The sequence below is a fragment of the Hypanus sabinus genome, chromosome 9 (genome assembly GCF_030144855.1).
Source record: "Hypanus sabinus isolate sHypSab1 chromosome 9, sHypSab1.hap1, whole genome shotgun sequence".
In the NCBI taxonomy this organism is placed as follows: Eukaryota; Metazoa; Chordata; class Chondrichthyes; order Myliobatiformes; family Dasyatidae; genus Hypanus; species Hypanus sabinus.
In genome coordinates, this window is record NC_082714.1 from 2,223,517 (window position 1) to 2,237,337 (window position 13,821).

A 13,821-nucleotide genomic window follows, 5' to 3' on the forward strand; every position below is an offset into this window, starting at 1 on the left:
GTACTGTGCAAAAGTCTGAGGTACCTTAGCTATCTATCCACTGAAACATAAAGTGAAATGCATTTGCATCAAGAACGCACTGGGCAGCCGCCAAGTGTTGCCATGCTTCTACAACCAACTTACCATTCCCACAACTCACCGACCCTAACAAAACCATGTGTGTTTGGAATGTGGGACGAAGACAGAGCACCCAGATCAAACTCGAGCTGTAACAGGGAGAACGCACAAATGCATTACAGACAGTGGTGGGAATTGAACCCTGATCAATGTTTGCTGATACGGAAAGGTGATGTGCTAATCACTAAGCTACCATGCCACTCTTTCTCCTATAATATCTGTATGTTAATGCTGCTCTGTTAATGTCTGGTCAATTTACTGTAGATCTGAGGTCTGTATAATTGTTTCTCACAGATCATCTCTGCCGTCCTAGAATCATAAACATTTATAACACTTGGATACACACATGGAATTATGATGTAGTGGCCATTTCAGATACTTAGCTGGCAACAGGGCAGGAATGGATTCTCAATATTCCTGGATTTCAGTGTTTTAAAAGGGATAGAAAGGGGGGAAAAAAGAGGAAGAGGGGTGGCATTACTGGTTAGGGATACTATTACAGCTACAGAAAGGTAATGTAGCAAAATCCTCTTTTGAGTCAGTATGGGTGGAAGTCAGGAAGAGCAAGGGAGCAGTTACTCTATTGGGGGTATTCTATAGACTCCTGGTAGCAGCAGAGATACCGAGGAGCAGATTGGGAGGCAGATTTTAGAAAGGTGCAAAAATATCATGGTTGTTATCATGGGTGACTTCAACTTCCCTAATATTGATTGGCACCTGATTAGTTCCAATGGTTTAGATGGGGCAGAGTTTGTTAAGTGTGTCCAGGACAGATTCCTGTCACAGTATGTTGACAGGCCGACTATGGGGAATGCCATACTAGATCTAGTATTAGGTAACGAACCGGGTCAGGTCACAGATCTGTCAGTGGGTGAGCATCTGGGGGACAGTGATCACCATTCCCTGACCTTTAGCATTATCATGGAAAAGGACAGAATCAGAGAGGACAGGAAAATTTTTAATTGGGGAAGGGCAAATTATGAGGCTATAAGGCTAAAACTTGTGGGTGTGAATTGGGATGATGTTTTTGCAGGGAAATGTACTATGGGCATGTGGTCGATGTTTAGGGATCTCTTGCAGGATGTTAGGGATAAATTTGTCCCGGTGAGGAAGATAAAGAATGGTAGGGTGAAGGAACCATGGGTGACAAGTGAGGTGGAGAATCTAGTCAGGTGGAAGAAGGCAGCATACATGAGGTTTAGGAAGCAAGGATCAGATGGGACTATTGAGGAATATAGGGTAGCAAGAAAGGAGCTTAAGAAGGGGCTGAGGAGAGCAAGAAGGGGGCAAGAGAAGGCTTTGGCGAGTAGGGTAAAGGAAAACCCCAAGGCCTTCTTCAATTATGTGAAGAATAAAAGGAAGACAGGAGTGAATGTAGGACTGATTAGAGATAAAGGTGGGAAGATGTGCCTGGAGGCTGTGGAAGTGAGCAAGGTCCTCAATGAATACTTCTCTTTGGTATTCACCAATGAGAGGGAACTTGATGACGGTGAAGACAATATAAGTGAGGTTGATGTTCTGGAGCATGTTGATACCAAGGGAGAGGAGGTGTTGGAGTTGTTAAAATACATTAGGACGGATAAGTCCCCGGGACTTGATGGAATATTCCCCAGGCTGCTCCACAGGGTGAGAGAAGAGATTGCTGAGCCTCCGGCTAGGATCTTTATGTCCTCGTTGTCCACGGGAATGGTACCAGAGGATTGGAGGGAGGCGAATGTTGTCCCCTTGTTCAAAAAAGGTACTAGGGATGGTCCAGGTAATTATAGACCAGTGAGCCTTACGACTGTGGTGGGAAAACTGTTGGAAAAGATTCTTAGGGGTAGGATCTATGGGCATTTAGAGAATCATGGTCTGATCAGGGACAGTCAGCATGGCTTTGTCATGGGCAGGTCATGTCTAATAAGCCTGTTAAGAGTTCTTTGAGGAGGTGACCAGGCATTCAGATGAGGGTAGTGCAGTGGATGTGATCTACATGGATTTAAAAAATTGTCCAGTTCTGGTCACCTCACTATAGGAAGGATGTGGAAGCATTGGAAAGGGTACAGAGGAGATTTACCAGGATGCTGCCTGGTTTAGAGTGTATGCATTATGATCAGAGATTAAGGAAGCTAAGGCTTTACTCTTGGAGAGGAGGAGGATGAGAGAAGACATGTTAAGAGGTATACAAGATATTACGAGGAATAGATAGAGTGGACAGCCAGCGCCTCTTCCCCAGGGCACCACTGCTCAGTACAAGAGGACATGGCTTTTAGGTAAGGGATGGGAAGTTCAAGGGGGATATTGGAGTAAGGTTTTTTACTCAGAGAGTGGTTGATGCGTGGAATGCACTGCCTGAGTCAGTGGTGGAGGCAGATACACTAGTGAAATTTAAAAGACTACTAGACAGGTATATGGAGGAATTTAAGGTGGGGGGATAAATGGGAGGCAGAGTTTAAGGGTCGGCACAACATTGTGGGCTGAAGGGCTTGTACTGTGCTGTACTATTCTATGTTCTATGTTCCAACACGAACAGAAGGAACTGTAGCTGTGAGATGATTTTTAGTTTTATTTATTTTGTGTAGAGATACTGCACAGAACCGGCCCTTCAGGTGCCATCCAGCAACTCATCGATTTAACCCTAATCTAATCACAGGACAATTCACAACGACCAATTAACCTACTAACCCGTACATCTTTAGAGTGTGGGAAGAAAGCGGAGCACCCGGAGGAAACCCAAACGCACACGGGAAGGAACGTACAACCCTGCATACAGAATTGAACTCCAAGTTGTGATAGCGTCATGCTAACTACTACGCTGCCATGACACCCCAGTAAGGGTTATTCTGAACCCGAGTTGCACCAGCAGAGAGGTAAATAAACATGGTCAGCTCTTCAGGCTACAAATCACGTGCGGAGCTCTCCTATGACGTTTGAAGGTGACAAACTTCCTCTCGGTAGCTCTAATACTTTCATTTGTTCTTGGCACATGAACTTTGTTGATGTGCCTGGTAATCATTAGAGTCAGAGGGCAATACAGTATGGATAGAGGCCCTTTGGCCCAACCAGTTCTTGCCAACCACTATGTCGGGGTCCCAATTATTCCTCTCATTTGTCATGACGGAGTGGGATAGATCTCATACTTCAATGGTGAGTTATCCACCCATGTGCTCCATTATCTTCTTAATCTCCAACCTTCTTAAGTCTGCTCCCTTACACTTAGAATCACAGAGCAATTCACCTGGATACAGGCCTGTTGGCCCATCTGGTCCATGCCAACCACAATACCCACATAGCTGGTTCCAATTTTCTGTGTTTGGCCCATATCCTGATAAGCCCATCCCCCCCCAAGTGCTGCTTAAATGCTAATATTGTACCCGCCTCGACATCTTCCTCCAGCAGCTCATTCCCTTTACTCACCACCCTCTGTGTGAAATAGATGCCTCTCAGGTTCCTTTCAAATCTTTCCCCTCCCATCCTAAATTTAGAGACAGTTTTTGGGCTCCCCTATCCTGGAGAAAAGATTGTTACCATCCAGTTTATCTATGCCTCTCAATTTTAAACAATTCCATAAATTGCTAGCCCACTGTCCATCCTTAACTGAGGTTGATCAGCTCTTGATTAGAAAAGATATCAAAGGTTACAGGGAGAAGACAGGAGAATGGTGTTGAGAGGGATAATAAATCAGCCATAGAATGGTGCAGCACATTTGATGGGCTGAATGGCCTGATTCTGCTCCTATGTCTTATGATCTTAACTGAGTGTCTTGCTGAGCCATCTCAGAGGGCAGTTAATTATACTTTCCATGTCTTGACTTGCATATAGGTCAAATTGCTAATGATGAGAATTTCCATGGTTACTGTCACTGGTACCATCTCATAACATTAGATTTATTCAGTTACTGGAATGTAAACTTGGCTGTCCTGATTGGATCACTCTGACTCTGGGTCCCAGGCCCTGTTGCACGGAACGGGACTTGTACTCATTGAAGAATGGGGGAGGGGAAATCACATTGAAACCTATCCAATATTGAAAGGCCTAGAGAGAATGGATGTGGTGATGATGTTTCATATAGTGGGTGAGCCTAGGACCAGAGGGCACGGTCTCAGAATACAAGAATGTGCCTTTAGAAAAGATGAGGAGGAATTTCTTTAGCCAGAATATGGTGAATCTGTGGAATTCACTGCCACAGATGGCCATGGAGGCCAAGTCATTGGGTATATTCACAAGCTGAAGTTAAGAGGTTCTTGATTAGTAAGGCTGTCATTGGTTGTCATTGCAGAGGGATTTAAAAAAAATCAGCTATTTGTTCATGACAAATCAGAGGAACAGATTTATTGGGCCAAATGGCCTAATTACAGTCAAGATGACACCTGCATACAACACTCCATCAGTTGACATCTTCTGGACAGACCATGAAACCATATTTTTCACTTTTAGGTCTTTTACCTTTTTTTCATCTTGAATGTGATTCTGGAACTGTTGGAGCTGTGATTTGCAGTTCTGAGATCATTTGGGTGTTACAGCACTCTGCAGACTCCATGGAGATTTGTGGAGGTAGAGGCAGCGTGCAGGAACCTCGTGGTGAGAAGGCTGTGAGCCAATATTTGACTCCACTTCACCAATTAAAGCTTCTATTGTTTGCTGATTAAAGCGATGAGGGAGGTTGAAATGCCAGCTGCCTGCCTTTTTATTGCTGGGGGAAATCACTCTGCTAAGAAGGGGGACTTTTAATCACTGGTGAGATCGCTCTGATACGGAGAGGGAGAATGCTACCCAGGTATTCTGCATTTTGGACTTTTTTCAATCTTCTGGTTTTTTCATATTCTGTGTTTCTTGCTCAATTTTTCTGATTTTTTTCGTGTGTGGGGGAAGTGAGATTTGGGGTTGACGTGCCAATTCTGCTTTTGTTCACTTTTTTTGTGTGGGGAGGAAAGATTTGGGAGTCAATGATTGTGCTGCCTTTCTTTTCTTTCTTGGTTTCATGGTTATTTGAAGAATTTCAGAGCTGTATACCTTGATAATAAATGAAGCTTTGAACCTTATGCTCCTATGTCTTATAGTCCAGTAACAACCATTGTGTTGGCAACAGCAGCCTAGCAGTTTCTCTCTCCCATGCACAGATCTCGTATGTGCCCTCTACCCTTCATTCCAATGCCCAGGGTAGGTTGATGGGCCAGAAATGCTCAGCCTGATGCCGACTAACCTGAAGCAGAAAATAAGCGATGCTCTCATTTCCACAGCTCGCTGCTAGCATCAGGGCACTCTGCCCTCTCTCAGTCATTGTGTTGACATCCACTCCTGCCTCCAGCAACAGGTGAACGATGGTATCATGGCCGATGTATGATGCATACATCAAGGGAGTCCAACCACCCTGGTTCTTCTGGTTAGCATTCACCTCTCCTCTACACCAAGGAAAGAGATTATCAGATTACAGATTAAAGATTAGCTTTATTTGTCAGATTTTCATCAAAATATACTTATAACTCTTAGTGTGAAAAAAACTTGTCTTGCAAATTTCCTTAAACTTTCTCCTTATACCTATGTTCTCTAGTATTTGATTTAAAGATTAGATTTTTAAAATTTTAAGGTTAGCTTTGTTAAGTACATGTACATTGAAACCCAATGAAATGTATTATTTGTATTAACAACCAATGCTGTCTGAGGAGATGCTGTGCTCAGCCCTCAAGTGTCACTTCATTTCCTGCACCATCTTACCATGCCCACAACTTACTAACCTAACACGTACGTCTTGCAATGTGGGAGGAAACCCACATGGTCACAGGAAAAACATACAAACTCCTTACTGACAGCAATGTTACAGCTATAAAGCATTAACTAGCCATTACATTACCATGTCACTTCCTGCTCTCAGCACACTCATCCCACAGACACTTCACACTACTCACCAACACACTCAAAGATCTAGTAATTCATGTGCAGAACACAGCATATTACAAATGAAAAACTATTTACCCTGGAGCGATATTTAATATCATTTCCCAGTTGCTTACATTAGCTTGGCATTTCTGGGCAGTAGTCAGACAATGACACATCTTCTCTGTGGGAGTATTCAGATTCAGATTCATTATTTATCATGTATACATCGAAACATATAATGAAAAGCATTGCTTGCATTAACACCATCGCACCCAAGGATGTAAAGGATGTGCTGAGGGAAGCCCCACAACAAGGGTTTCCATATGTTCTAGCACCAAAATAGCATGCCCACAATGAACACGTCATTCCGGGCCCTAATACCCCTTTTGAACAGGACTGGTCCTTTGGCCCTACATGCCTGTGCTGAACTATGATACCAGTCTAACTAATCCCATCGGCCTGCACCATTCCATATTCCTGTCTGTTCACATCTGTCTAAATCAGGGGTTCTCAAGCTTTTTTTATGCCCTGGGCCCCTACCATTAACTGAGCAGTCTGTGCACCCCAGGGTGGGAACCCCTGGTCTAAATGCATCTTAAATTTTGCTGTCGTATCTGCTTCCACCACCTCCCCTAGCAGAGAATTCCAGGCACCTACACTGTGTGTGTGAAAAGACTCACTTTGCAAATCTCATTTAAACTCCCCCCCCCCCATACACCGCTGCTTTCTAGAATTTCACATTCCCATCCTGACAAAAAACAAGCAAATCAATTATGTATATTGAATAGATTAAAAAAAACATGCAAAAACAGAAATACTGTAGATTAAAAAAAAATGAGGTAGTGTCCAGAGATTCAATGTCCATTTAGGAATGGGATGGCAGACGGGAAGAAGCTATTCCTGAATTTCTGAGTGTGTGCCTTCAGGCTTCTGTACCTCCTACCTGATGGTAACAGTGAGAAAAGGACATGCCCTAGGTGCTGGAGGTCCTTAATTATGGATGCTGCCTTTCTGAGACACCGTTCCCTAAAGATGTCCTGGGTACTTTGTAGGCTTGTACCCAAGATGCAGCTGACGAGATTTATAGCCTTCTGCAGCTTCTTTCGGTCCTGTGCAGTAGCCCCTTCATACCAGACAGAATGCTCTCCACTGTACAACTATAGAAGTTTTTGAGTGTATTTGTTGACATGACAAATCTCTTCAAACTCCTAATGAAGTATAGCCGCTGTCTTGCCTTCTTTATAACTACATTGATATGTTGGGACCAGGTTAGATTCTCAGAGATCTTGACACCCAGGTACTTGAAACTGCTCACTCTCTCCATTTCTGATCCCTCCATGAGAATTGGTATGTATTCCTTCGTCTTACCCTTCTTGAAGTCCACAATCAGCTCTTTCATCTTACTGATGTTGAGTGCCAGGTTGTTGCTGCGGCACCACTCCGCTAGCTGGCATATCTCACTCCTGTATGCCCTCTCGTCACCATCTGAGATCCTGCCAACAATGGTTGTATCATCAGCAAATTTATAGATGGCATTTGAACTATGCCTAGCCACACAATCAATAGTATAGAGAGAATAAAGCAGTGGGCTAAGCACACACCCCTTAGGTGCGCCAGTGTTGATTGTCAGCGAAGAGGATCACCGATCTGCACAGACTGTGGTCTTCCGGTTAGGAAGTCGAGAATCCAGTTGGAGAGGGAGGTACAGAGGCCCAGGTTTGTAACTTTTCAATCAGGATTGTGGGAATGATGGTATTAAATGCTGAGCTCTAGTCAATGAACAGCATCCTGACGTAGGTGTTTGAGTTGTCCAGGTGGTCTAAAGATGTGTGGAGAGCCATCAAGATTGCATCTGCCATTGACCTATTGTGGCGCTAGGCAAATTGCAATGGGTCCAGGTCCTTGCCAAGGCAGGAGTTCAGACCAGTCATAACCAACCTCTCAAAGCATTTCATCACTGTCAATGTGAGTGCTACCGGGTGATAGTCATTAAGGCAGCTCACATTATTCTTCTTAGGCACTGGTATAATTGTTGCCTTTTTGAAGCAAGTGGGAACTTCCGCTCATTGCAGTGAGAGTTTGAAAACATCCTTGAATACTCACACCTGTTGATTGGCACAGGTTTTCAGAGCCTTACCAGATACTCCATTGGGACCTCCTGCCTTGCAAGTGTTCACTCTCTTTAAAGACAGCTTAACATCGGCCTCTGATCACAAGGTCATCAGGTGCAGTAGGGACCTTCACAGCTGTAGTAGTGTTCTCTGTTTCAAAGCGGGCAGAAAGACTCATTATTTACTCTACGATTTTATAAACCTCTTTCAGGTCTTTACTCAGCTTTCAATCCTCCAGAGAACACAATCTATATTTGTCCAACTTCTGCTTATATCTAACGCTCTAATCCAGGCAACATCTTTGCACTCCTCTCCTACACTGTCTCCAGATCCTTTTAGGAGTGTGATGACCAGAACTGCACCCTGTACTCAAAATCCAGTTCCAGCTTGTTGCCATCTGACTGTGCGTAAATACAAAACGATGTTCCTCTGTACCACGGGGACCCACACACATATAGCCAAAACATCATAACCAAAATACTCTCGCAAATAAGTTAATAAATATAACTCAAAATGTACTTAGTACACAGCGCAGGTAGACTATACAGTAAACAGCTCGCTGTTCTACTGACGAGACTTCAGAGCTGACAGGGTATTCATTAGTCTCACATTCTGATGGAAGAAATTGTCACCTAGTATAGCAGTCCTAGTCTTGATGCTCCTGTACCTCCTTTCTGACAGGACTGGGTCAGAGATTGTGGGATGAGTGATAGGGATCCTCAGTGATGCTTCATCTTCAATGCTCCTGGTAAATTTCACAAATGGGGGGTGTGGGGGGAGAGACCCTGGTGATCCCCTTGGCAGTTTTTAATATCAGCCTAATCAAAGTTTTATACAGCAAAACTTCACATGAACATATGATAGTGAGCACATCATTTAGCATTCTTCACCACCATATCCACATGTACTGCCGTTTCCATGGAGCTAAGGACTATCGTTCCAAGATCCCTCTGTATATCATTATTCCTTAGGGTCCTGCCATTTACTGTACACTTGACCTCCCAAAATGTATCAACTGACACTGTTTCAGATGAACCTCCATCAGCCCACCCACCCCGGTCATTCTCTCCCCTCGGGCACAAGGAATGAAAGTCTACAAGCATGTACTACCTGGTTCAAGGATCACTTCAACCCTGCTAATAGTTCCCTAGTACGATAAGATGGACTCTTAACCTCACAATCTCCCTCATTATGATCTTGCATTTTCTCTGTAGCTGTTCCACTTTATTCTGTACCTTTACTCTTTTACTTTGTTCTACCTCAATACACCGTGTAATGATCTGATCTGTATGAACAGTGTGCAGGACAAGCTTCTCACTGTACCTCAGTACATGACAATATTACACCAATTCTAATTCTCTGCCAGTATTTCCAACTAGACAATTCGCTGCTCTACCCTTTGACAGTCTTCTTCACTACCTGTAACTCCACTGATTTTCATCGCATCAGACCGCATACATTTTCACCCAAAGCGTTTATATAACAAAGTTGTTGGAGCAAATAAAATCAGAAAGTTCTAGAGACCATCAGCAGGTTGGTCAGCATTGACTGAGAGAGATACAGAGTCAATGATTCTCCAGCCGCAGACTCCCGTGCCTCAGTGGCTCTATTACAGGAGTCAAACACGAGGGGGGACGTCACGCGATGACGTAGGATCGAGAAGTGGAAATCCAGCTCTCCCTTAAAAAACCAGTAAAATAATGTTTAAGTGAAGAAAAGTTAGTAAATACTTTTTAAAAATTACTTATAAACTACTCAGGATTGTCTTAAGATATGTCTCCTAAACAGAAGCAGAAGAAAACTACTACTTTGAAGACAACACAAGTCAGAAAAGAATCAAGGCCGGCAGCCATGAAAGAGCCTCGGGCTCAAGTGCATTTTACCTCCAGCAATACCGAACAGGAAACTGCGGCAACATCAACCGTTTCAAAAAAAAAGAGCACCAGGAATTGCGCATGCGTGAAGGAAGGGGAATGCGCAAACACGTGCAACCCAAACTACAAATCCCAGCTATGATCGGAACTGAAAGTGAATGTGAATATGAGGTGGAATCAGATTCTCTGGATAAATCAGATGAAGATGAAGAGACAAACAAAGAGTAACAGGAAGAGGTTGGAGGTGATATTGGAGACATAAAAAAATCTTTGGTGCAAATAATACATGAATTAAAAGCATTAAAAGTAATAAAAAAGATATTAAAATATGAAGATTATGTTTGATAAAATGATGAAAAGACAGGACAAAATGGACAAGAAAATTAAAAACTTGGAAGAAACAATGGGAGACACTATTGATAGAGTGAATAAAATGGAAGATAATATTTCTGCCTGGACATTAGAAAGAAAACGATTGTTGGAAAAAGTGGATGTACTTGAAAATTTTAACAGACGAAATAATATTAAGATTGTTGGACTTAAAGAAGGTATAGAGGGAGAGGACCCAATAAATTTTTTTCAAAAATGGATTCCGGAAATTTTGGAAATGGAAGAAGGAACCCAGTTAATTGAAATTGAAAGGGCTCACAGAGCCTTAAGATCAAGACCTCGTTGATCAAAACCCACGATCAATCTTGATAAAATGCTTAAGATATCAAGATAAAGAAAAGATCCTGAAGGCGGCTGCCCAACGTGCCAGAAAGAAAAACGGGCCATTGATGATAGAAGGGAAAACAGTTCTTTTCTACCCTGATATAAGTTATGACCTTTTGAAGAGAAAGAAGGAATTTAACCCAACGAGAAAAGTTTTATGGGAAAAGGGTTATAAATATATATTGCGCCACCCGGCAACCCTGATAATTTTTTTGGATGACGGAAAAAGAAGATCTTTTACTGATTATCGGAATGCGGAAGAATTTGCATAAGAACTCCCAAATATTTGTTAACCACAGCCAAAGATTTAAAAGTGAAACAGATTAAAGATGAAGACAGGGACAGTGAATGGAGTTAATGGATGTTTAAGGACAGAAGAATATTTAAATATATTCTTAATTATATGATACAGGGGGAAAAAGGGAAAAATTTGAGAAATATTAATTGAGAGTAGAGATATTATTTTTTCTTCTTTTATATATACTTTTTTATGTTACGGGGGAGCTGGGGGAACTTTGGATCGATTGCTACGGGATTCACGTGTGTAATCATGGCAACTGCCTTGACCCGCACAACGGAGGGGGGTAATGTTGTGTTTTTTCTTTATTCACAACATTAGTAGGGGGGGTATTTTGTTTTTTTTTCTTTATAATCTATTTTTCTTTCATCTTCTTTCTTTGCCTGGACAATCGGAGGGGAGACACATAGCAACACAGAGAATTTTAAAAAGATTCCCCAAGGTACTACCAAAGTTGAAAAGTTAGGTCTTACTATAGACTGGAATAACCCTGTTAAAAATAATGACTAATTTACTGAATTTTTAAGTTTTAATGTTAATGGGCTTAATGGACTGGTGAAAAGAAAAATAATTTTAACATACATTAAGAAAATGAAAATAGATATAGCTTTTACAATAGACAATCGGTGCAGAAGTAGATCATTTGGCCCTTCGAGCCTGCACCGCCATTCTGAGATCATGGCTGATCATTTACTATCAATACCCAGTTCTTACCTTGTCCCCATATCCCTTGATTCCCCTATCCATAAGATACCTACCTAGCTCCTTCTTGAAAGCATCCAGAGAATTGGCCTCCACTACCTTCCGAGGCAGTGCATTCCAGACCCCCACAACTCTCTGGGAGAAGAAGTTTTTCCTTAACTCTGTCCTAAATGACCTACCCCTTATTCTCAAACCATGCCCTCTGGTACTGGACTCTCCCAGAATCTGGAACATATTTCCTGCCTCTATCTTGTCCAATTCCTTAATAATCTTATATGTTGCAATCAGATCCCCTCTCAATCTCCTTAATTCCAGCATGTACAAGCCCAGTCTCTCTAACCTCTCTGTGTAAGACAGTCCGGACATCCCAGGAATTAACCTCGTGAATCTACACTGCACTTCCTCTACAGCCAGGTGTCCTTCCTTAACCCTGGAGACCAAAACTGTACACAATACTCCAGGTAATGCAGTTTTTAGCTGCATTCCATTTGAAAAAATTACTTATAATTTAAGAGATAAATACGAAATATTTCTGAAAATTTGGCGCCCTTATTTACAAAAGATAGGATTAAATATATAGGTGCTCCGAAGATAAAATTATTGGTTATTTGGGGAAAGAAATAAACATATATATTAAAGCTATTAAGAACTCCGTGGAGCATGTGGGGATTTTCCAATATCCAGGCATTCTTTCTTTCTTTCTTTTTTTTCCCTCTTTTTTCTCTCTTTCTACAGGGATATGTTAGGGGGGAGGGGTTAAGGGGAGGTGGGGAAGGGTTAAGGGGAGGTGGGGAAGGGTTGATAATTTTTTTTCCTTCTGTAACCATTTGAAAATTCAATTAAAAAAATTGTATTTAAAAAAGGAGTCAAACTGGACACACTGGAGGCTGTGGTAGAACAAAGGACCCTCTGAAAAATCCTGGCAATTCTGGACAATGTTTCTCACCCTCTGCATGCCACCTTGGCCGAACAGAGGAGCACTTTCAGTAATAGACTGAGACAAATGTGCTGCTCCAAAGAGCACTAAATTAGGTCATTCTTGCCTTCGGCCATTAGACTCTATAATGAGTCAACCTATAGCCGGGGAAGTGAGGACCCCCTCCTGTTTGACTGTTTGTAGTAACTTATTTTCTATTCTTTCTACTGCTCTTCTAATATTTATATCTGTGCACTTGTAATGCTGCTGTGACAGTGGGATCAATAAAGTATCTATCTAAAAGGGCACACTGACTTGTGTGTGTGGTCTCACAGCTCCAGTTTACCTGTAAAACTAGAGAGAATGCAGAAGAGGTTTACCAGGACCTGCCCGGATTAGCTGGCATGTGTTTAAATGAGAGGTTGGATAAGCTTGGGTTGTTTTTTCTGGAGTGGAAAAGGCTGAGAAGAGACAGTTATAAGATTACGAGAGGCATAGATGGAGAAGGCAGACAGTATCCCAGGGTTGAAATGTCTAACACCAGAGAGTATGCATTTAAGGTCAGAGAGGTAATTTCAAGAGATGTGAGGGGCAAGCTTTTCTTACACAGACAAAAGTGGGTGTGTGGGTGCTGGTAGAGGCAGATATAGAAGAGACTTTTAAGAGAGATTTAGACATGCACATGGATGTGAGGAAAATGGGAGGATGGGGAGATAGTGTGGGCAAGAAGGGATGAGTCTGGTTGGCCATTTGATCAATAATTTTATTGGTTCACACAACATTATGGGCCAAAGGGCCGGTTCATGTGCTGTACTGTTCTATGTTTAGAAAATGCACATAGAACAGTTCAGCACATGAGCAGAGATAGCCCTCTGGCCCAGTGTTTGCACTGAACATGACGATGAATTAAAGTATGGGTATGCTGCTGGTACAGTGGTTACATTACCCACCTGGTAGGCAGAGCCCAAAATCAAGTTCAAATCCACACCACAGTACCCAAGCGATTTATTTCTTGGGGAGGCATGGTAATGTAATACTTTGGTAGCACGGGGTCAGTTCTTGCCACTGTCTCTGAGTTTGTTCTCCCTGTGACCGTGTGGATTTCCTCCCACATCCCAAAGGAGTACGGGTCAGTAGGTTAATTGGTGTACTTGGCCCATTACTGTGCTGTATCTCTAATTGAAACTAATAAAAAGAAAGCGGCATTTTGATTGAACTGTCCTCCCCTCTTAC

The 13,821-nt window shown here is 42.4% G+C and overlaps 2 protein-coding genes across 7 annotated transcripts in view; one reads left to right on the plus strand and one right to left on the minus strand.

Annotated features, from left to right (window-relative positions):
• Positions 1–13,814, plus strand: part of abca3b (ATP-binding cassette, sub-family A (ABC1), member 3b) — a 235,319-nt gene extending 221,505 nt beyond the window's left edge. For both annotated transcript variants that reach the window (XM_059978838.1, XM_059978839.1), the window contains exon 32: positions 9,873–13,814. In XM_059978838.1, the coding sequence (XP_059834821.1) occupies positions 9,873–10,100 (228 nt within the window). In that variant the 3' untranslated portion in view covers positions 10,101–13,814. The remainder of the gene's footprint in view (positions 1–9,872) is intronic.
• Positions 1–13,821, minus strand: part of anks3 (ankyrin repeat and sterile alpha motif domain containing 3) — a 60,273-nt gene that overhangs the window by 43,226 nt on the left and 3,226 nt on the right. For all 5 annotated transcript variants that reach the window (XM_059978843.1, XM_059978844.1, XM_059978845.1 and 2 more), the window contains one exon: positions 5,300–5,498. In XM_059978843.1, the coding sequence (XP_059834826.1) occupies positions 5,300–5,498 (199 nt within the window). The remainder of the gene's footprint in view (positions 1–5,299; positions 5,499–13,821) is intronic.